This window comes from Acomys minous (assembly GCF_964271855.1).
Source record: "Acomys minous genome assembly, chromosome: 6".
Classification (NCBI taxonomy): Eukaryota; Metazoa; Chordata; class Mammalia; order Rodentia; family Muridae; genus Acomys; species Acomys minous.
Window position 1 is genome coordinate 59050619 of NC_140487.1, and position 24252 is coordinate 59074870.

At 40.5% G+C, this 24252-nt stretch overlaps 1 protein-coding gene across 5 annotated transcripts in view; it reads right to left on the bottom strand.

Moving 5' to 3' along the window:
• STK31 (serine/threonine kinase 31) overlaps window positions 1–24252 on the bottom strand; it is a 72009-nt gene that overhangs the window by 47353 nt on the left and 404 nt on the right. For 4 of the 5 annotated variants that reach the window (XM_084787329.1, XM_084787326.1, XM_084787327.1 and 1 more), the window contains exons 2-7: window positions 22094–22140; window positions 21955–22007; window positions 18302–18400; window positions 10516–10590; window positions 8220–8378; window positions 586–944 (exon numbers count right to left, since the gene is read on the bottom strand). In XM_084787329.1, the coding sequence (XP_084643455.1) occupies window positions 586–944; window positions 8220–8378; window positions 10516–10590; window positions 18302–18400; window positions 21955–22007; window positions 22094–22140 (792 nt within the window). The remainder of the gene's footprint in view (window positions 1–585; window positions 945–8219; window positions 8379–10515; window positions 10591–18301; window positions 18401–21954; window positions 22008–22093; window positions 22141–24252) is intronic. The other variant, XM_084787330.1, reaches the window with a different exon arrangement.

Below are 24252 nucleotides of genomic sequence, written 5' to 3' on the forward strand. Positions count from 1 at the left end.
CCCAAGCACTATATATATATATATTTTTTTTTTTTTTAAAGACATGAACTCCTTACAAAGGAATTAAATCTCACCACAAGCTTGCACACAAAAGATCCCTTACACACATTTTTTAAGTCTTACATTCAGAGGAAAACATTTCATGTTTTCCCTTAGAAGGGTGGAGGCTGCAGCCAGAGCCTCATACATACTAGGTATGTACTCCATTGAGCTACAACTCCAGCCCCAACTTTAAATCTTATTATGAATTCTGGGCTTTATTTGAATAATGAATATTACAGGTAAAGTTTCATTTTTGATAAGAACATCCAAAAGAATTGAAATGAAAAGTTAGCAAGGAAACTTTAAACAATTCAGAAACAATTTTATTTCCAAACTGGCTTTTAAGGAAAATACCCCTGCTAAAAAACAGAGGAGCAACTGTATTTGATGAAAAAAAGGATAAAAAAACAGAAATTATGTAAGATCACTTACAAATTCATAAGCTCTGCTAAGGATTCCAAAAGCCTAAGATTTGAGTTCTATAAAAGCTACTACCATAAACTGGAACGCAATTATAATTTTAAAACAGCACCATAGTCTTACTTTGGAAACGTCACATGATTTCCTGCGTCAGTCTCACACTTCACATCAACAGCCAGCCTCCCATTAAAATGCTCCTTCGGCTTGCTGAAGGCTGACTGGTTTGATCTGCGCCCCCACAAGGGAATAGGGTTCTTGAGGCTCCTGAGAGCAAGCTGACTAGAATCTGGTTTCTTTGCCTCACAGACATCACTGCCAGAGGTCAGTCTGCACTTTTCTGCAAATCCTTTCTTTGCCACTTCTTCCCCTATATCAACAGTGCCATACTCAGCCTGAGCAATAACTGTTCCATCTTGATAGGTTGCTTTAATTCTCATTTTTATTTCTTTTTCAAAAATCAAGCTCCCCAAAAATGTTCTGCCCTAAGAAAGATAGGAAAAAAAGATTTAAACCATCCACATTAACATTTTTCTCACTTACTTTGTTTCTACTCATTGTTTCCAAGCATCATATTTCTTTTTCCTAAAAATCTATACTCTAGGGGTCTTATTTGTTGTTGACTTATAAAAATATATATCTGTGTGTACATGAATGTATTTCAATGTTTATGAAAACTTTCTTTTCCAGAAGTAAAGTTCAACCATGTTTATAAATGTTTTAATGCTAACTAAATATCTTAGAAAAATAAATTGGCTCTCTTGGCTCCAACTAAATGTAATGATGTTCTTTTTTGGGTTTGGTTTTGGTTTGGTTTGGTTTGGTTTTTAGACACAAGGTTTCTCTGTGTAACCTTGGCTGTTTGAAGCTCACTCTGTAGACCAGGCTGGCCTCAAATTCAGAGATCTTCCTGTCTCTGCATCCTGAGTGCTGGGACTAAAGGTGTGCAGCACCACACCTGACTATAATGATGTTCTAAGAAGCTATATTTTTTAAACAATAATTTCTGGTACCTATAAAAGGAGTTCAACAAACCTTATTATTTTGAAGGGAAAGTCTTAAGTTTGTATTTTAACCCAAGACAAGAACAAAGGCAAAGAAGCAGAATCTCAGCTCACAGAACAGTCGCCCACATAGGCTCAGTGCGTTTGCCACTGAGGAGGAGCTTGGCACCACATCGGACAACCTGAGCTCAATCCTCAGAAGCCACATGAGGAAAGGAGAAAAACAATTCCCTCAATGAGTCCTCTTTCATGCATGCCAATCCACATGCATGCCCACACGTGTACATACACACACAATAAATACATATTAAAGAATCTCAAAGCACAAAATACCAGAATCTCATTTTTAATCAACAAATTTCAATTACAGAATGTGAGACACTAGGAATTGCTCATCAAAACTCCTTTGAACAGAGCTTTAAGGAGGCCATATCAGTGCCATCATATGAGAAGCCACATGAGAAATTATGTGCTTGCTAACTTTTCATTATTACTAAACTACCACACTGAGAAAAGATATAATAAACCATATTTGATATATAAAGAACTCAAGAAATTAAACACCACCAAACCAAATAACCCAATTGAGAAATGGGGCTCAGAATTAAACAAAGAATTCTCAACAGAGGAATATCAAATGACTGAGAAACACTTAAAGAAATGCTCAGCGTCTTTAGTCATCAGAGAAATACAAATCAAAACGACTCTGAGATTCCATCTTACACTCATAAAAATGGCTAAGATCAAAAATTCAAGCAACACCACATGCTGGCAAGGATGTGGAGAAAGGGGAACACTCCTCCATTGCTGGTGAGAGTGCAAACTTGTACAACCACTTTGGAAATCTATCTGGTACTTTCTCAGAAAAGTGGGAACAGTTCTACCTCAAGACCCAGCTATTCCACTCCTTGAAATATACCCAAGAAGATGCTCCACCACACAACAAGGACATATGCTCAACCATGTTCATAGCCACCTTATTCATAATAGCCAGAACATGGAAACAGCCTAAGTGTCCCTCAGTAGAAGAATGGATAAAGAAAATGTGGTACATTTACACTATGGAATACTACTCAGCTATTAAAAACAAGGAATTCTTGAAATTTGTGGACATATGGATTAAACTAGAAATGATCTTAAGGAGTGAGTTAACCCAGAAGCAGAAAGAGTCAAATGGTATCACTTGTAAGTAGACACTAGTGCAAGGGGCATGTCCCATGAAAGTCTTCACTTACCAGGAAAGTGGGTTAGAGGGGAGGACATCCTATTGGGACTCTAGGTGAGAGAAGTATGGGAGAATGGGGAAATAGAAGGATCCAAAGGGACCTAGAAACCTACAAGAAGAACATTATGATGGGCAGATCTGGGCCCAGGGGTTCTGCTGAAACTATGGCACCAACCAAGGACAATACGTGCAGTAAACATCAAACCCCTACCCAGATCTAGCCAATAGACAGAACATTCTCCACAGCTGAGTGGACACTGGGGACTGACTTTCACATGAACTCTGGTGCCCCATATTTGACCATGTCCCCTTGATGGAGAGGCCTGATAGCATTCAGAGGAAGGATAGCAGGCTACCAAGAAGAGACTTGATAGCCTGTGATCATATACACACACACACACACACACACACACACACACACACACACACACACGGGGGGGGGGCGGGGGGGGGCGGGGGGAGTCCCTCTCAGTCACAGTCATAGGGGAGGGGAGTAAGGGAAAGCGGGAAGGAGGGAGGAATGGGAGGATACAAGGGATGGGATAACAACTGAGATGTAATGTAAATGCAAAAAAATACATTGTATTACAAAAATAATTTCATTGTGGTTCAATTTATCAATAAATTAAGAATACTTAGGCATAGAAGAATGCAGCTAAAAGATTAGAAGTAATTCAAACTATGTATGATAAAAGATAACCAACCATCACTATTTTTAAAAAGACAAGCGGAGGTCACTGACCCTAGATGAGAACTTACTACTGTTATTTTGCTAAATTGACACATAAACTGTCTTCTCAAGATTATGCTTCTATCCATAGATTTAGTGAAGGCTCTCAACCTTGTATTTGCTGTGAACAGCAGCTAAAGCAGAGACTCAAACTGGTCAACATGCATGAATGGAAGAGCAGGCCAAAGAGTGTAAAATCCAGAGGAGGAACAGCATTGTCAAACTGTCTTCTGGGTTTTGACATGGCCCTTGCACTCAGGACCTCAGTTGCCTGCACTAGTTCAAGACCAACATACTCCAGTATGAATGGGGAGGACCATGGAGGTCACACTCTAGCTGAGGAGCTATTAGCAGTTGATGGCTGCTGGGGAAGGGGAGTCATTTTTCTTCTTGGGTATAACCTCTGAGAAATTGCCCATGATCCAGTACATAATCCTGCACTGACACATGCAAGCAACTCTAAATCAACTCAGTAGATGGTTGACTGTTTGTTGTTGCTTTTAAGAAAAGGAAAGAAGAGAATGCATTGGGAAAGTTTCTAGATGAGAAATGGAAATTGGAGGTGGGGTACGTATAAAAAAAAGAATGTTTTTAACTCATAAGCCAAAAAATAACGTATTTATATTGAAAGAATATAGGCTTTATAAATTTTTCAAGCATAAAAATTTAGAAATGCAAGCTGGGTATGGTAGCGGGAAAATTAAATTATGTCATCCATCCTAAGGTAAAAGTTGTATAACCTGAGACTATGAAAAAAACCAATCCTTGACAGACTGGTGTAGGCTCAATTTTCTTAACAATTATATTTTATTATGAACTTACTAACCGAGTGGACCTCATTTATAATCTGACTAACCTAAACAATAGGAAAAGGAGATTAAAGAATACAATAATGAAACCTTAAGGATATAGGTTCCAAGGAACGATTCTTGTGGCATAATCAGCAGGATTTCTTCTGCTGGAACCTGTCTCAACCAGAACTGTAGGCTCAGCCTGAGCTTCAGCTGGAGCCCGGAACCCCAAAGCCTTCCCTCGAGAGGTTCTCTCTAGGAGTGTCTCGAAGTGGAGAGATTAACAGCCAAAACTATCCCAAGTCTCCAAAGGTCCTGCCTCTTATTTTTGGTTCACATTTATATCTCCTCTCAGAATTTGTTCAAGGATGTTTTTCAGCTGGTTAACAACCAATCTCCCCCACATGATGGTTCGCTCATAAATCCTTTTTCATCCTCTACTTGTGATCTAAGTAAAAAACATGTTTATCTCTCCTCCAGATTGGCTTGTCAAAGCCATTAGGGACATTTGTCATCTCTGCCTGAAGTCCCCGTAAAGATCAGGAACTGGAGGGCCATAGAGGAGGGGCAGGCGCTGTAGAGGGAACTAGGAATCAGAGAGGCTGCATTTGAACCCCAGTTCACTGGGCCAGAACCATTGAGATGTAACAAGAACAAATTAATAAAATAATATATATCTTGGGGAAAAAAAAAAAAGAACTGTGCTCACAGAGGAGTTAGAGAAAAGCTTGATCCAGCAGGTACCTCAGGGCTGCTGAGGAGCTTTAGTGGCTTTGCTGAGTCCTTCAGTAGAGCACAATCTTTATAAAGCAGGAAAGGATTCGGCAGATCTCGGGGACTTAGGCCAACATGTGAAGAGTGTCCACAAAGAAAAAGAGCTACCCAGAGGAGAGAGTTAAGAGGTAAATCAGAGGAAGAGGTCTATCTGGGCTACTTGAAGACAAATATGAGAAGATTGGTGTTGAGCTGGAGTTTCTAAGGAAAAATCTGATAAAAAGTGAAATTGTAATCCAAAAGCTGGCAACAAAGTCCATGTCTGAGACAGCCCCCACTCCCCTTACCAGGAGGCCCACATAAAGCCTGAGCCGACCATCAGCTACATGTGTATAGGGGCCTAGGACCAGGCCATGCACAGTGGGTGAGTCTGCCTTGCCAGGCCAAAGGGGAAGAGGACACACTCGGTCCTGATGCACCTTGATGAGCTGGGGTGGATAGGAAGGGGTGCTCACCTTTTCTGAGGAATAGGGGAAAGGGAAAGGGGATGAGGGAGGGGAGGGAAGGTGGGACTAGAAGGTGGGGAGGGATGGGACTACGACCAGGATGTAAAGGGAATAAATGAATTTTTTAAGTCAAATTATCTTCCTAGTTTGTGGACCTTTGGGGTCACCTGACACTTGCTGAAAACAGACGACAACAGAATTGCAGAGTGTTTCACCAGGGCTACCTTTGTAACCTACTATCTGCTAGGAGACAGAAGCTCAGGATGTTGCCTTGTCCTGCCTGTCCTGTAGAAAAAGTTCTGTCTGTTATCTAGACACAATGTTAACTTGAGAGGATTTTGCTGATTTGGAAAGCCACTAGAGAGACAATCAGATACAATGGTGCTTCTACCTACCTTACAACCCCACTGGGGCTGGGTTAATTTGTAAAAATCCAAAAAGGACACTCAAAAGACTGTAAGGTTATTAAATAAAAACTCCAATGCCAGGAGTGGGTTTTTCTAGATGGATATGATGTGCCTGTCAAAGTCCCTTCTAAGCATGGTAACTATTGTTACCAGCCTCAACTCATAACCACTGCAGAAGCTCCTGAGATCAAATGACTATTACTGTGACAAGATGATCTATTTCTTAGCTGCAAGTGGACATCTACTGTCAACCCCTCCAAGGGGATCACTGCTTAAAAAGGGGCAAAAGAATGTAAGAGTAAAGGGGTAAAGTATTATGTAATAGTTTACTTCTAGATTAAAACATTAACATTCTTCAGAAAGTTCCTTAAGCAAAAAGGTAAATATCTCAAAATATCTTTGAGAAGCTCCTTAAGCAGGAAGATAAACAACTTAAAATAGCTTCAGGAAGTCCCAAAAACTGACCAGACTCATTAGGTCCCTCCCTGCCTGAGTAAGCAATAAAAGCTGAGAGTTCCTCTCAGAAGAGGAAGCTGAGCTGCCACAAAGACTCAGACAAGACAAGCTACAAAGACTCTCAGAGAAAAAAAGTCTCTGACACCAAAATAGCTGCCTGGAAGAAGCAAAAACCAGCCACGCTCACTCAAAGAGGCTGAGACCAAGGGCACCTGGAAAGGACACACTCTAACCTGTTGAGCTGCCTGCAGGCCATGCAGTGTGTTCCAGGTTCACAGCTTTGTGAGCTGTCCCCCAGGCAGGGGTGGGCTTTGGTGAGCTCTTTCTGCTCCTGTAAGTAACCCAATAACATTCACTGGTTCACCAAGTTTGGTCTTCGGCAATATCTATACTTTGGTCTGTCATGGGATCCCTATCTGGCATGAGTAAATATGTCTGCTGCCAGTAAAAGTTTTGTCACACAACAGGAGGGTAAAAGTGTTATTTGCCTTACAATCCCAAGTTACACTCATCAATACAGGGAAGTCACAGGGGTTGAAACAGTCAGCCATACCACATCCATGCTTAAAAGTAAAGCGACACACACAAATGCACCCATGCTGCCTGCTTGTTCCTCTCACCCAGCTCTCCTGTCTTATATCATTCAAGACCGCCTGCTCGAGGAATGGTGCTGCCCTCACGGATGGAGCCTTCCCACATCAATTCGAAATCAAAGTAAGCTCTAACATACATGTCCACGTGCCACCTTGACCTAGAGAATTCTTCAATTGAGACTTCCCAGGTCATTCCAGTTTGTGTGCAGCTACATCCAAAACTAACCATCACATTGCCTAAAACATAAACCTGACTACTCATAATGCTAATCCCTTCCAACTACCGATGTTTATGAACAGGGTTCTTTGAGGGATGCTATAGATCCAACCCCCAATACTGTCAAAACAAAAACAAACCCAATACCTTCAAAACTTTCATTCTATAAAAGATAATCTTTTAAATTTTTACAGAAGAAACTATTCAGATTTGAGATTTTTGTTGTTTGTTTTTCACATTTGTTTTATTTACTGACATATTTGGTCATTAAGAATGACTACCTACAAATATGAAAACAAATATATAATTGACTTGTCTGTTTGTGAAGGGACTCTGCCCAGCTCGAGTGTGCTAAGCATGGCCCTGTAGGCCTTGTCCTTCTCCTCGATCCCTCCGCCTTGCTATAAACTGTTAGATTATATCCCTAAAACTAGCCACCAGGTCTAGTCCCTGTTTAGCCACTGCCTCCCTGAGGACTACTACCAAGGTCTAGCTATCAAAGTATTGATGTCCAGCAATCAAAAGCCCTTTTGGCTCATCTAATTAAGATGCCCAATTAAAATTAAACATCTCAGTCCAGGACAGCCAATGCTATACAAAGAAACTCTTTCTCAAAAAACAAAAACAAAAATTAAACATCTCATCCTAACATGGGGTTCCCCTTTGTCCCTTTATAAACCACCATTTTTCCTATGTGTCATGTCTGTTTCGTCTCTATCTAGAGGCATTCCTTTGTCTCTCCAGAACAAATCTCTCTGCCCCCTCTTCTCCTTCTCCTTCCTCTATCTCCCCCTGTCTTTGTCCCTTATTCCCTGCCTTCTATCCCTGTGGGCCAAATAAATCTCCTTTGTGTTGAGAACTTGGTCTTGGGAATCTTGAGCCAATACTTTTCCTAACAGTATTTATGATCATTTGTCTGTTTGGTAAGTACCAGGGCTCAAACCCAGGATCTGATCATACTAGATATGTATTCTACCATCAACTGTATCATCCCCCTGAATTATTTTATAATTCATATTTTCCTAAACAAAGCTAATGACATTTAATAGTGCATATGCTTTCAAATACATGATTTCAAGTATGATGCATTAACAAAGTATTTAAATGTGTCACTTGCCTGATCAAACTGGGTAACTTCTTGGCCAGAAGGAATCTGTAGTCCCCAAAGTCTATACTTCTTGGCAATACTAGAAAATTGCAGCTCCGAGGGAATTTCTACTATATCAGACCGGTTCAGAATTTCAGTATTTCCATAGTCAACATACCTCACCAGACACTAGAAAAAAATGGAGGCAAAGAGTAGTATTGAACCTAGATTACAATTTGTTAATGAGAACTGTACATGTTAGTTACCTCAGATGACAAATGTCTTCAGAAATAGCTCTAATAACAATCTCAAAATAAAGAAAATCCTGCATTTGGGACTAATTTCCTTCCCATAGTACCATTTGTCATTTGTCATGTGTCTTTTTAACCACTGGCGTTTTTATACAAACATGAGTGTATAGCATTGTAATCCTTTCTAATCTCTAATATTAAAATCAATCTATATTCTTAAATTCATATTGAAAACAGTAAAACCTGTTTTCTTTGGTAAAATTAAACCCACTCTGGCTAGACTTTGAAACTGACCAAACTGACCTTTACTTCCAGCCCTGCATCTATTTTTTTTTTTAATCATCTTTCTGAGGACTCTAGGAAGAGCTCAGTGACTAAGAGCACTGGCTGCTCTTCCAGAAGCCCCGGTTTCAGTTTCCAGTACCCACATGGCAGCTCACAACCATCTGTAACTCCAGTTCCATCACCTTCTTCTGACCTCCACAAGTAGTGCTTATGCACAGTACAGATACATACGAGCAGAGAGACTTCCATACGCATATTTTTTTCAATTTTTAAAAAATTTCTAGAAGTGTATTACAAAGTCAATGATCATCTCATGCCTTAAAATCTTAAAGTCAATCCAAAAGACAAGTGAAAAATATATTCAACTGTCAAATTAGGGGGGAAGTCAATATCATAAAGATAGAACATCATGGCAATAGTAAATGATACTTTAAAAACACAAACCAGAGAAATCATGAGATTTTTCAACTTATTATTTTACCAAGAAAAGTATTTATTGAACATATACATTAAGAAATATACTTTAGGTCTAGAAATTGGATATAGAGAAATCACTTAAGGAACACTTGCGGAAATGTTCCGCAAATCCCACAAAGTACGCTTGCCGCAAACAGCTCTGCAGAAGAATCTCATCTCCCTTGGCGGGCTGGGGGGGGCGGGTTGGAGAAAAAAGAGGATTGGCAGGCATGGGAGAGGAACGAGACAGGCTAATGGGGGAGCGATATTATCAACGTACATTTTATATATATGTAAGAAACTGTGAAATAAAAATATGTATGCAAACCTTTCACAGCTTTCAATGTAAGAAATAAAACAGCTTGACACAAAAGAATTTATCACATTTAACTTAAGGATTAGAAGTGGAAAGTCAATATTTATTGTTAACAGTATTTGATATTTTGCCTTTTCTCCCCCCAGAGCTGAGGACCGAACCCAGGGCCTCAAGCGCTCTACCACTGAGCTAAATCCCCAACCCCAATATTTGAAACCAAATACAAAATACATCTAACTTCAAGATCAAACAAATGTTCTTTTTCTACTCCACAATCTTAGTAAGACGAACTTTAAAGTTACTTACTATCAAGAACCACTACCATAGGGCCAAAAGAGCCACCTAATCCACAAAATAACCCATAAGCTCTATCTTCAATTTTCAATTTATTTTATTATCATTTATGTGTTTGAGTGTTTTGTCTGAACATATGTATATACACCACTTGTGTGCATGCTCCCTGAGGAGGCCTGACAAGGGCACTGACCTGGAACTGAAATTACAGATGGTCATAAGCCCATCATATAGGTGCTAATTAAACCCACATCTTCAAGAAGAGCAGCCCGTGCTCCTAACTACTGTGCCATCTCTCTGGCCCATATATTATCTATTTTTAGACAGCCTGGTGGTTATATAGAAACTTAAATTCAGAAGAATATTCCTTAATCTTATCTATTTTAATGATGTTAATTCTTTTTATATTCACCAGCAAAATGTTTTCATAAATTTTAGATTTATTAAAGTAGACATTGTTACTATGACTAAACAGTAATACACTCAGTAAGCATCAAGTCTCAGAAGCAAGGGCCAGTGGGATGGCTTAGTGGTGAGGTGCTTGCTCTTAAGGCTGCTGACCCACACAGTGGTAAAGAGAACCAACGCCTCACACATGCTATGCACTGTGGCACTCTTGTGCCCACATATGTTTGTAAAAATAAATTGAACTACATTTTTTAAAAAGCTTTGGAACCAAAATAAACATTCCTTAAGCCCAAAATTATGAATACATATTTCCTGCCTTATCATCGCTGATAGTTTTCAGCACTTTGCATCTGTACCAACACTTATCTTCAGAAAATAATCCACCATAAATCTGTAAAAGAAGAAACAATTGTCATTCTGATGAAAAGCACACTAAGTAGGTCAGGATATAAGTTAGCATTGTGTACTATTGTATGTGAACAAATACTTTATACACAATAACTCTCCAAACATGTCTGTGAGGCAGATACTTTGCTTATGCCACTCTGTATCCTAAGTCATAGCCTAGTCTTCAGCAGAACCAAGATTCAAACTTCTGACTCTAGAGTCCAGTATTCTAGTCTACCTCTCAAAAGAGTAAATAAATTTTAAAAAGACCATCTTCTGGTCTTCTGGGAAAAAGTAATACTCAGCCACCACAATCATGTGCGTGCAAACATCCACATATGACTATACTGAGTCTGCGTAAGCACGGGACCAGCAGCAGTCATGCACAGATGAAGGAGAAGCCCAGGGAAGCCCATGTCATTACTGAATGATCTCTGCCTCAACCAAGGATTGGTAACTGCCTTTCAGCTGTATACCTACTAGTGAGCCCACCAATGCTCCAATGCTCACACAGATTTCCCTGTTAAACCAAATGAGCTACAAAACAAACCCAAAAGTTATGGATTTAGGAAATGGACAGGTAAAGAAGAGGATGATAGGGATGGTATGGAAAGGGAGTGACCAGAATACATCATATATGTACATATGAAACTGTCAAAGAACTAAATTAAATTTGAGGGCAACCTGCAGGACAAGAAAAGGCCATAGTGGGGTGCAGAAATCCAAGGTAACTACCATGAAAGGTCTTACAACCTCCCCTCCCCTAAACACCAGAACCCCAAGAACACTGAGGCTGCAGAGATCAACAGTTCCTACTTGCCCCTCACACAGCCAGGAGTCTGCTTAGAGCCACAGGAATCTGAGGACATCACCTTTTAACTCAGCACAGCTGTGACAGCAATTCACTCCACAGTGTTCTTTTTATGTCTTGTTCTCTATTACTTAATCTCCACCCTAGCATATACGTCTCATGCAGATTTCCTTTTGTTCACATACTGTCCAGGCAGGTCTCAGGACTACTGTCCACCATTCCAACATAAAGCATTCACTACTACACTTTCCTCTGATATCTCATATATCACCACCTCTTATCCTTGCATCTTCCTTTCATCTTTATCCCCATTTCTCCTGACTTAATTGCAACATCCTACAGATGTAACAACCTCTACTATCTGTGGACCTTACCAGTATCCTACTTTTCCCTTCCTAGTTACTTTATACAGGCATGCACCACTGCACCCGGCTGAAAGAGGAAATTCAACAAAGAGAAATACTAAGGAAAAACAAATAAAATGTTGGAAATAAAACACATAATAAAATCAAATTAAAAGCTCTATGAAAAGTCTCACTGATAGAACAGATCAAGGAGAGGACAGAGTATCTGAGCTTGACGACAGGAGTGTGTGGAGCACCCACACACGGCACAGTTAAAATAATAAAGTCACAGAAGACACTCCAAGGTATGCATGGCACTCTAAAAAGATGAAATCTATGAGTAGGTATGGAAGTCAGACAAAGAATCTCATTCTAAAGACACAGAAAACAATTTTAAGAACCATTAACAAAAATTTTCCCAGAGTTAAAGTAGATACCAATACAGACACAAGAGGCATTTTCATCAAAACCACTAAGGAAGCTCATGTTGTCAATACAGTTAAAACTCTAAATATATAAGACAAAAAAAGTATATTGAAAGCAGCAAGAGAGAAACACGATACCACAAATAAAGGCAGGCCCATCAAAATAACAACAGATTATTTAATGAAACCTTAAAAGCCAGGAGGGCCTGGACGGGTGTATTTCAAGTTCTGAAAACCAACTGCCAATCCAGACTACTAAACCCAGCAAAGCTACTTATCATAATTCAAGGAAAAGTAAAATCTGCTCTGATAAAAATAGGCTAAAGGAGTTTATAACCACCAGTCCAGCTCCACAGGAAAATATTTAATAAATTCCTTCAACTGTAGAGTAAAACAAACCCATCCATGAAGCCACAGGAAAGGCTACACTATGAAATAACACACTGCTGAAGAACTGGGTTCTTTTTTTTTTTTTAATTTTTTTGTTTGTTTGTTTTTTGAGACAGGGTTCTCTGTGTTTATCTCTGGTTATCCTGGACTCGCTTTGTAGACCAGGCTGGCCTCGAACTCACAAGGATCCACCTGCCTCTGCCTCCCGAGTGCTGGGATTAAAGGCGTGCGCCACCACACCTGGCAGAACTGCGTTCTTGAAGAAATAAAAAAGGTGAGTAAAAACACAGTCCTAAAAAATGAAAACACAAACATATCAAAATCTAGAAAGCAATCCTAAGAGGGAACTGTATATAGCTCTAAGAGCCTACATTAAGAAATCAGAGAAAAAAGAAAAAAAAAGAAATCAGAGAAACCTCAAATATATGTCATGTTATTCACCTTAGGATCCTGGAAAAACAAACACATAAAATCACAAATCAAATGGTGAAAAGAAATAATTAGGGTAAAAAAAAAAAATGAAGTGCCTAGCTTAAGAAATCAGAAAAAAAGAAAAAGAAAGAAAAGAACAAAGGAGAAGGAAAAGAAAGAAATTAGAGAAACCTCAAATAAATAAGTCTTAGGACACCAGAAAAAGAAACACATCAAACCACAAATCAGAAGGTGAAAAGAAATAATTAGGGCAAAAAATAATCAAGTGAGAAAAAATATATCAAGAGCCAATTAAACCAATACTTGGTTCTTTGAAACGATGATAAAACTGACAAACGCTTAGTCAAACTAACCACAATAAAAAGAGAGATGATACAAAATAGTAAAATAAGTAACAGAAAGGGGGTCTTTATAGCAGGTACCAATGAAATCAGAAAATCGATAGGTATTACCTTGAAAACATACATTCCACCAAATCAGAAATACCAAGTCAAAGAAGAAACTCATAAATTCCTAGCTGCAAATGATATAACTAATTAAGCCAAAATGAGATGAACAATTTAAATAGATTTGTAACAGTGATTCTGAAACAGTAATTTAAAATTTCCTAACTAAAAGAATTCCAGGCCCAGATGGCTTCACTGGTAAATTTTACCAAAGCATCAAGGAAGAACCATCACTAATTCTTCACAAATCTTACCATTAAAGAAAGGAGTAACATCACCCAACTCTCTTACTAAGCTAGCATTAGCATGATACCAAAGTGAAAAAAGACACAGTAACAACGAAAAAAATTATAGACACCATGATGAAAGTGTACACACACACACACACACACAAAATCTCAACAAAATAACTTCAAATTGAATCTAAGAACACATCAAAAAGATCATTTATCATGACAAAGTTGTCTTTATTCCAGAGATGAAGGGGCGATGCGATATACATAAATCAACTCCTCTAATTGTCAAGGAAGCCTCAGAGGTCCTCAAAAAAAAAAAAAAAAAAAGCCCAGGCTACTGCACAGCTCATGGCTGACTGTCATAACTAGATGGTAAAACTCTATTGCTGAAGATTCAACACACTTTGGTTGCAGAAAATCAAACTGCAACTTACTTAAAAACTTGCTCCCTGCATGCTAACTTTCATAGTGTCATAAGGTGCTATACAGGCTGCTGGGGAAGAACATCCATTCATGATACTACCCAGAAGTAAATCCTGAATCCTGTAGTGTTGTCCTACCAGGCAAGATGTACCCACTGTTGCACAAGTGGTAGTAACCTACCACTTTCTGATAGGATTTGATTGCTCCATAGGAAGGAATTCATGCCTGGTACTGTAAACTGGCCAAAAGCCCATAACGTGGAAAGTCATAGGCCATAGAACAGAACCTACTACTGTTGTTTTGCTAATTGGGCATGTTGTCAAACTGCCTTCTAAATATGTATGTCCTGGTTTTTTGTCAACTTGACACGGCTAGAGTCATTCTGGAAGAGGCACCCTCAATTGAAAAAAATGCCACCAGATTGGCCTGTGGACAAACCTGAGGGGCATTTTCTTGATTGGTGACTGATGTAGGAGAACACAGCTCAATGTAGGTGGTGCCACCCCTGGGCAGGTTGTCCTGAATTGTGTAAGAAAGTATGCTGAGCAAGCAAGAAAGTCATGTTCCTCCGTGGTCTCTACTTCAATTCCTGTCTCTAGGTTCCTGCTTTGAGTTTCTACCCTGAGTTACCTTGATGGACTAGAACATGCAAAGTTAAATAAACCCTTTCTTTCCCAAATTGCTTTTAGTCATGTGTTTGTGACAGCAAAGAAAACAAACTAAGACAATGAATGTTTATTCCTACAGATTACTGCTACCTTCAACCTTGGCAGAGAAGTTTTTCTGCAGTGAGCAGCAGTTAAGGCAGCAACTCTTTATTAGTCCAAGTGCTGAGAATAAGTGACTATTGAGTACTCAGCTCCAGATGGAAGATCTGTATCAACCTCTAAGGTTCAGAGAACATCATCAAGAGAGGGCAATAAGACTGTAAGAGCTTCAGGATGGGGGCAAGCACTGGCAAATGCATTCTCCTGGACATAACATGGCCCGTGCACTCACAAACTCATTCTCCAATTACCTGCATCAGACCTAGACAAGATCAGTCTAGAAGGGAGCACTAGGTGGGTTCAGTGGGTTGTAGGGAGTGTCAAGATAAGCCTTTTAGAGGCCCACAGAGAGTGGTGAGTGAAGCCTCAGCAGCTCCTAAGACTCCTCGATAGATCCTGATGCACTGCACACAGTGCTGATCTACTCGGGTCTCCTAGCATACTAGTGAAATCTCAAAATGAATCCCTTCTTTACGGAAATCTCCAGAAGTGACTTTGCCCCCCTGCCACCATTTTCTTTTATCTATACCAACCTGACTGATTGCTACTGGTGCTTACGGCCTGCATGGGATGGTCTGATTGGCCCTTCAATCTTTTAACGGCTTATAAACTACACAGTAAAGTTAAATCTGCACCTTGAGTCTGGTCTGCAGAGTCTGATTCCTAGGATTTTTTGTGGGCGCTGTCGCACTCCTCCCCTCCCCATTTCCTGATCCTCACAGTAGGTGTGAAAAAAAAAAACAAAAAACAAGAAGACAGAGAGAAACAGCATGCAAATGAGAGGGGAATATATCATAGGGTACCTGAGAGGAGTGGGAAAAGTGATTCAGGGTTATACAGAATCAAGATATATTGCACACATGTATGGAAACTGTCAAAGAATAAATAAAAGATACGGCAAAAAGGAAATGCCAATAAAAACATAAGTTAAAAAAATTAAAGGAATGAAGGAAGATATAAAGAAAGTTTAAAAAGCATCTTTTTTAATATCTGAAAAAAAAGGGCAGCCAGGCGTGGTGGCACACGCCTTTAATCCCAGCACTCAGGAGGCAGAGGCAGGTGGATCGCTGTGAGTTCGAGGCCAGCCTGGACTACAAAGTGAGTGGAGGACAGCTAGGGCTACAAAGAGAGACCCTGTCTCAAAAAACCAAAAACAAAACAAACAAAAAAAAAGGTAAAATATTTTTATACCTAAACATACTAAGAATACTCTACTTAAATCTAATCCTGAACCTGGTGGAATCCATATTTCCTATGAGTAAAGAATAATTTTTATAACTTTTACTTTATATAAGAATATTAGAACATTTTTAACAAGAAAAAACTACAACTCTCTGGTTTCTTTGTTCTGAAGTTAACTTCAAAGCCACTAATAATTTTGGAGGCCACGGCATTATCAGCTATGCTGTATATTTGCCTCTGTTGTGTGAGCTGTAGTAACAGTAACTTGGCAAGAACTTGAAGGCCACTTTTGATGAAAGCACTGATTCTCCAATGGGCCTACAAAATTCTAGTGTGTGACTGAAACCAGACCAAAAGACTTGGTATCTCTGTCTGTGTCCTTTGGCACTTCAACCATTTAGTTATATGTGAAAATACCAGCCCACAGAAGACAAAAAACGCAGCACTCAAGTTCTTCAAAGATTTATGCCTATTCACAGAAAAGACAGATGCTTCTTCAGGGTGTGTCTTCCTCACTCTTCCAATACTGTAATTCCTCAGGTCCCTGGAGGTGAGAGGCTAAACTGCAAGCAGAGACTCTACTTCTCCATTTATGGCCAATAAATAAAGTTCTCTTTTCGTTTATCACTATCTCTTGAATTATTGTTTGATCAACAACAAAACCAAATGCCATACTGCTGTATGATTAACTGAATAAAATTAGAGAATATTCTTAAGACCAAACTTTCACTTAAGTGGACAGCTGTATAGGATGTTTACCATCATTTCCTTTGACCTTCACCCATTAGATGCCAGTAGCACCACTCCAGTGTGACAACCAAAAATATATCCTTTCATGGTCAATTGTCTCCTAAGAGTAGAAGTGTTGGATACAAAACATACTCCAGGATGACAACCCCTTAAAAACATACATTCTCAGTTGAGATAATTTTGTCTCCATGGAAACAAAAAGTAAATTTGGGGGGTGGTGCAAGAGAAATCTTAGTTATTACAATGGTTCATAAGCCCTCTTAAGTCCCACTCTACATGATAACATATAAAATTTGTCCATAATATGATATTATAATGCCTTGTTGGAGAAGCCTCACTAGGAAAAAAATTAGTCTAACATGCTTCTTAGGAAAAAATAATGAAAAACAGCCAGCAAGCTTAGCCAAAACAATTGAGCCCCAGATTTAATGACAGACCCTGTCTCATAAAAAGTAAAGTAGAAAGAAATTGAGAAAGACACACACAGTCTCTGGCCTCCACATGTACAGGCAACCAATCTCTCTCTCTCTCTCTCTCTCTCTCTCTCTCTCTCTCTCTCTCTCTCTCTGTCTCTCTCTCTCTCTCTCTCTGTCTCTCTCTCCCTCCCTCCCTCCCTCCCAACTTCCACCTTTCCCTCTCCCAGGACAAATTGCTAAAGTACCTATTTAACATATTAAAGTAGACCTGGCCTCCAGTTTCTCCCAGTGCCCCTCAGTCCCTACCTGTTCCAGGGTTTGACTGGCATACCTCACTCTCCACCCCAAATTCTGCAGTCCTTCCCCTAGAAGTTCTTTCCTAAATAATCCAGGCATTTCGGCTACCTACCTTTTGTACCTTTGGCTCCTGGCTACTGTACCCCCTTCCCCTTCTTTCCCCTCTCCCCACATAGCACAGCCCAGTCTGGTCATGTCCTCTCTGGACTCTCCCAGATGTGCCCACCTCTGGCTCTGCTCTCTACATATCTACAATAAACCTCCTCCTCCACCACACCTAGGAGCAGTCATGTCATTTCCTTTCCTTTCCTTTTTATTTCTTTTTTCATTCACTCTCCCCCTCTCCCTCCCTTCCTTATCCCATCCTTAAGAGTTGAAGTAGGAAACAGAAATCACATACCAAAAATCAAAGTATTCCTATGTATCAGATTTCAAATGATATCCAGAAAGTAAGTTAGCCACAGACTAGAAGCAAGTATTAGCCACACAAATCGAAGACAAAAGACTCATATCGATATAGACGGCTGAAGATGCAGCCCTGTTAGCAGAGCGCTCACCTAACACATACTAGGCCTCACGCTTAATCAAGAGTCAACCAAATTGTAGTTCATATCAAATTTCTGTCTGTAAGTTACTTTTAATAAATAAATTTTAATAAATTTACTATGTAGTTTATACAAAATCTAAAAATCTGTCTTTTCCATTCTAATAGGCCCCAAATTAAAAATCTATAGCTTCTAAACACTAGAAAAGCTGACATGAAGGATGAAATGACGATATCCAGATTAAAGTTTACCTTCTTAGGATCAAGATTCCCAAAAACTGAGTTAGCATGAGGACAAACTTCAGATAGAGAGCAACCAATCTTCATAATATCCTTATTTCTACTGATATTCTAAAAAGAAAACAAAGATTCAATAAATTACTTTCTGACAATATCATATATTAAAAAAGCATTGGAAATTTGATCTAATTCTTCTGCTACCATTTTTCCTAATTCAAATGAGATCTTGTAAGAAATTATATTAAGCTTCACGAAGCTTACTGGCAACAAGCTCAGGTCACAGACAGAATTCATATAAAATGCTGAATATTATTAAGTCACCCTAAACAGAGTCCTCAGAGACTGGATAATCCCAGGGCTGGTGGTGACAGAAAGGGCTCAAAGAAAGAGTAAGACACGTTTAGAAGACATGGAACCAACCTATGTTCTTTGACCCATTTCTGTTCCACTGGCCAGAGATGAATAATTCAAGCAGCAGAAATAAATAATAACAGCAATGGATTACAACCTGTCACATGTAGTAACGTAAGTAAACGACTGAGTAGTGAGTAGCAGAAAAGAAATGGCTCTTCCTTACAGAAGAACAATTAATAAAAGCAGAAGGAATAAAGAAAACGGAAAGGCCATCATTAGGCCAGTACAATACCAAGGGAGAATAAAATTTTACAAGTGAAAACTTAAAAAGAAACAAGTCTAGTCAATCCAATGTGGCTCTCTCTCTAAAATATTTATTAATTACAAAATAAAAATACTAATTATATTTTTAAGAAATGAACATCTCAATCAAGTATGTTAAAGTTAACACACCCAATAAGACATAATGGCACCAGGAAGCCCAATACCAAGCACACCGAACACAACATCATCTTTGGGTATTTTGGCCAATTTATGAGAAATCATCAGACAAACCCATATTAATGGATACTCTATAAAAAAAAATAACTAGGATTCACACAAAATATCCAAAGTCAGGAATTTAACAAAGTATCAAAGGTTAGAGGACTCTTAAAGATACCAAGGGGAATCTTAGAATGGATCCTAGAACAGAAAAAAATACTGGTAAAATCTGAAATAAAGGCTATATATAGTTCTATCAACAGCACTGTGCCAATATTAATTTCCTGGCTTTTGTCACTGTGCTATGGTTATACCAGAAGTTAGCACTAATGGAAACTGGGTGAGAAGTACACAAAAAGCTTTTCTACTGATTCTGTAATTTTCCTGTGAGATTGTTTCAAAGTAGAAGAAATTAAATATAAGCTGGAATGTCACTGCACACCTGTAACCCCAGCACCAGAGAAGCAGGAATGCAGGGGCATCCTGAGTTCAAGGCAAGCTGGGCTCAGAGATGACACTCTACCTCGAAAATACAAAATAATATCAAACATATATATACACACATCAAGCTTTTCAGAAACACAAGAATAAAATATTCAGATCTCTGTTAGGTCCTGCTGAGATGATTGATTAAGTAATCAATCTCAAAGTGCAGTTTCAAGACATCATGATGAATGTCAAGATCATCCTACGAAAAAACAAGAATTAGGAGTTGTGGTAATAGTACAGTTGGTAAAACATTTACTTAGCATGCATGAGACCCTGGGTTCAATTCCCAGCCAAAAAAAAAAAACAAAAAACAAAAAACAAAAAGAAATAAAATTAAACTGACCCAGAAAACATTAGAAGCAATCCTTGAAATCTGTAAGTAAAGCCCAGAGTATATCAGAATATTCCCGTTATTCACTGTCAACACACTGACTACCTAAGTGAAGTTTCCTTTCAAAGAAAGGAACAAGTAGATGTAGGGAATGATGGCACACACCTTTAACCCCAGCACTCAGAGGCAGGTCAGGCAGTCTACATAGGAGTCCCAAGCCAGCCAGAGCTACACAGGGAGACCCTGTCTCAAAGATACAAAAAAAAAAAAAAAAAAAAAAAAAAGAGGAGGAGGCGGCAAAATACTTCAGATTCCTTTAGTTGCCATTCATTTGACTAAGAATGCTAACTCTCTTTTAAGCGGCTAGTCTGGGAGAAATGTGGCAGGGACAACAAAGCATGCACCTCCATCCTAGCTTGCCTCTCTGTTTCCAAATCTCTACTTATGTGTCTCTATTCTCATCTCATTCTAATCTTAAAAATATTTTATGATTTGCATCTTGGGGTAGGCATTATATGGGTAGAAACGGCATAAGTAGTTTTCATCTTTTTAATGCATTCATCTAAAGAGTGTTTCCTCACTTTTTGTACTTTACATTTCTGCAAGAGCAACAGTGCTCTGAACTGTTGAGCCATCTCTCCAACCCTAGGAGTAGTTTACATTTCTAAAAGAGTCTCAGGTTGATGGTTGAAACAAGTGGGTAAGTTACACACCTGTTCTGGCCAACAAAGTTGATAGGGTGACAACTGCATTCCTTGTTCATTACGGTCTGTGGAAGCTTTTCTACTACTATGGTAGAGCTAACAGATATGAACAGATACAACAGAGAATGTGTGACCCACACATATAATCATATAATATTTTCTATTTGGTCATTTACAGAAGTTCTCTGACTCCCAGTTTAAGATCATAGCTACATTTTTAAATTTATTTATTTATTTATTTTATTTTATTTGTGTGTGTGTGTGTCTGTCTGTCTGTCTGTCTGTCTGCCTGTCTGTTAGAAGAGGCCATCAGATCCCCTGAAGCTGGAGTTACAGGCAATTGTGAACTGCCTGACTTGGTGCTGGGGTTTGAACTAGCATCCTCTGGAAGAGCAATGAAGTAATAATCTTGTCAGGTGGTGGTGGCTCACACCTTTAATCCCAGCACTTGAGAGACAGGCAGCTCTCTATGAGTTCAAGGTCAGCCTGGTCTACAAAACTGATTCCAGAACAGCCAGGGCTACACAAAGAAACCCTGTCTAGAAAAACAAAACAAACAAGAGTAATAATCTTAACTGCTGAGCCATCTCTCCATCCCAAATTTATTATTTTATGTGTATGAGTGTTTCGCCTGCATGTTTATCTATGCAACACATGTCCTTGGTGCCAAGGAAGCCAAAAGAGGGAATCAAATCCCCTGGTACTGTAATTACAGAGGATGTAAACTGTCACTTACACGCTGGGAATCAACCCCAGGTCCTTTGGAAGAGCACCAAGTTCTCTCAACCACTAAGACATCTTTCTAGTCCATAATTCCAAATTTACCTTCAGAGGCAGGCTACCTCTGTGAGTTCGAGGCCAGCCTGGTCTACAAAGTGAGCCCAGGACAACCAAGGCTACAAAGAGAAACTCTGTGTGGAGGGGACTTAGGGGTGGTGAGGGGTGTTAGCTTGTTTTCAGGAAACAATCTTACAACAGACCCCTAGATGGGGCTATAACTTCACAAATGCAGCAGTATGTGGCTTCCTGACCCTATTGAGTGTAATTTTAACATCCCAGTCTTGATTATTTTGTTGTTTAATTCAGATATATTGTAAGCATATTTTTCAACTTATGTAAAGTGAAAGTTGTATTCATTTGTCTTTTAATTATGTCTTGTGCTACATAATTAATCAAGATTAGGTACTGAGAATGAAAACAAAATGTACATTAATTCCTAGATTTTTAATTTTGTTGTTGTTGTAAAAGATTTGAGTTAAAGAACAGGAAGGCACAAAATAACAAACAACAAAGCTTTTATTTACCTGGGCCCAAAATGTCACTGCATCTTCTACATGACTTCCAACAACATCTTCAACTAAAATAAAATCACAATGAAAAAAATTAGAAGCTAATCTGTATCATTCATCTCTTACACCCCCAAATAATATTTAATGCCAGTACCTTTATTGTAATGTGTATCTTCATCCATTTGGAAAAGTTCTGAAAAACTAACAATTCAGTATCGAGAATTAGGTTTAAATATCTATTAACAATGAAAAAATCTAAACCACATACATTTAAATTCCTTTTGTTTGGTTGGTTGGTTTAGTTTTTCGAGACAGGGTTTCTCTGTGAAACCTTGGCTGTTGATAACCATCATGTTGGTGCTTCTGAGTACTAAGGCTCTGCTTCTAACAAAACCACACTGTCCCAAATCTCAGCATAGGGGAGGGGAAGTGAGCCCCAGTCCTCCAGGAAAGCAGCCAGCGCTCTTAAAACTGTTGAGCCATCTCTCAGGAGACAGAGGCAGGTGGATCTCTGTGAGTTCGAGGCCAGCCTGGTCTACAGAGTGAGTTCCACGACAGCCAGGGCTACATAGAGAAAGCCTGTCTACAAAAAACAAAAATTAAACAAAAAAAACTAAAAAATGACAAGGTAGGAATCTGTTTAGAAAGACTATTTCTCCGAAAAAAAACACTGTTCTGTTTTGTTTTGTGTTTCTAGGTAGGGTTTCTCTGTGTAGCCTTGGCTGTCCAGGAAGTCACTTTGTAGACCCTCCTGCCTCTGCCTTCCCCTGAGGGCTGGGATTAAAGGCGAGCCCCACAGCCGCCTGGCCACTGCCATGTTCCTAGTAAATATTAAAGGTTTGCTTTGGAAATCCTGCCACTTGTTTCAAGAAACTGTTCTCTAGATTTATTTTAATATAGTTTTAAAAGACTTGCCAAGGTAGTTTTAAGGAACCCGAATATTTAAGCGGAGGTGGACAGCCAAACAGTGGGTGGGTTTCTGGCCTTGAATTTAGAGTAGGGAGTTCTGCACTTGCTTGGGGGTATTGGGGGGGCTTGAAAGGAACTCCGCACTTGCTGGGGGGGGCTTGGAAGGAACTCCACACTTGCTGAGGGGGGGGGGCTTGGAAGGAACTCCACACTTGCTGGGGGGGGCTTGGAAGGAACTCCGCACTTGCTGAGGAGGGGGGGCTTGGAAGGAACTCCACACTTGCTGAGGGGGGGGGGGCTTGGAAGGAACTCCGCACTTGCTGAGGGGGGGGGCTTGGAAGGAACTCCGCACTTGCTGGGGGGGGGGCTTGGAAGGAACTCCGCACTTGCTGAGGGGGGGGCTTGAAAGGAACTCCGCACTTGCTGGGGGTGGGGGGCTTGGAAGGAACTCCGCACTTGCTGAGGGGGGGGGCTTGGAAGGAACTCCACACTTGCTGAGGGGGGGGGGCTTGGAAGGAACTCCGCACTTGCTGGGGGGGGGCTTGGAAGGAACTCCGCACTTGCTGAGGGGGGGGCTTGAAAGGAACTCCGCACTTGCTGGGGGTGGGGGGCTTGGAAGGAACTCCGCACTTGCTGAGGGGGGGGCTTGGAAGGAACTCCGCACTTGCTGAGGGGGGGGGCTTGGAAGGAACTCCGCACTTGCTGAGGGGGGGGGCTTGGAAGGAACTCCGCACTTGCTGGGGGGGGGGGGCTTGGAAGGAACTCCGCACTTGCTGAGGGGGGGGCTTGAAAGGAACTCCGCACTTGCTGGGGGTGGGGGGCTTGGAAGGAACTCCGCACTTGCTGAGGGGGGGGGGCTTGGAAGGAACTCCACACTTGCTGAGGGGGGGGGCTTGGAAGGAACTCCGCACTTGCTGGGGGGGGGGCTTGGAAGGAACTCCGCACTTGCTGAGGGGGGGGCTTGAAAGGAACTCCGCACTTGCTGGGGGTGGGGGGCTTGGAAGGAACTCCGCACTTGCTGAGGGGGGGGCTTGGAAGGAACTCCGCACTTGCTGAGGAGGGGGGGCTTGGAAGGAACTCCACACTTGCTGGGGGGGGCTTGAAAGGAACTCCACACTTGCTGAGGAGGGGGGGCTTGGAAGGAACTCCACACTTGCTGGGGGGGGGGGCTTGGAAGGAACTCCGCACTTGCTGGGGGGGGGGGCTTGAAAGGAACTCCACACTTGCTGAGGAGGGGGGGCTTGGAAGGAACTCCGCACTTGCTGGGGGGGGGCTTGGAAGGAACTCCGCACTTGCTGGGGGGGGGGGCTTGGAAGGCTACACCACAGAATTCCCTAGAAGGGGAAGAAATACCGACACATGGTGCGGCGCCTCCCGGGGAGAGAACAGGGGTGAGGGGTGGGG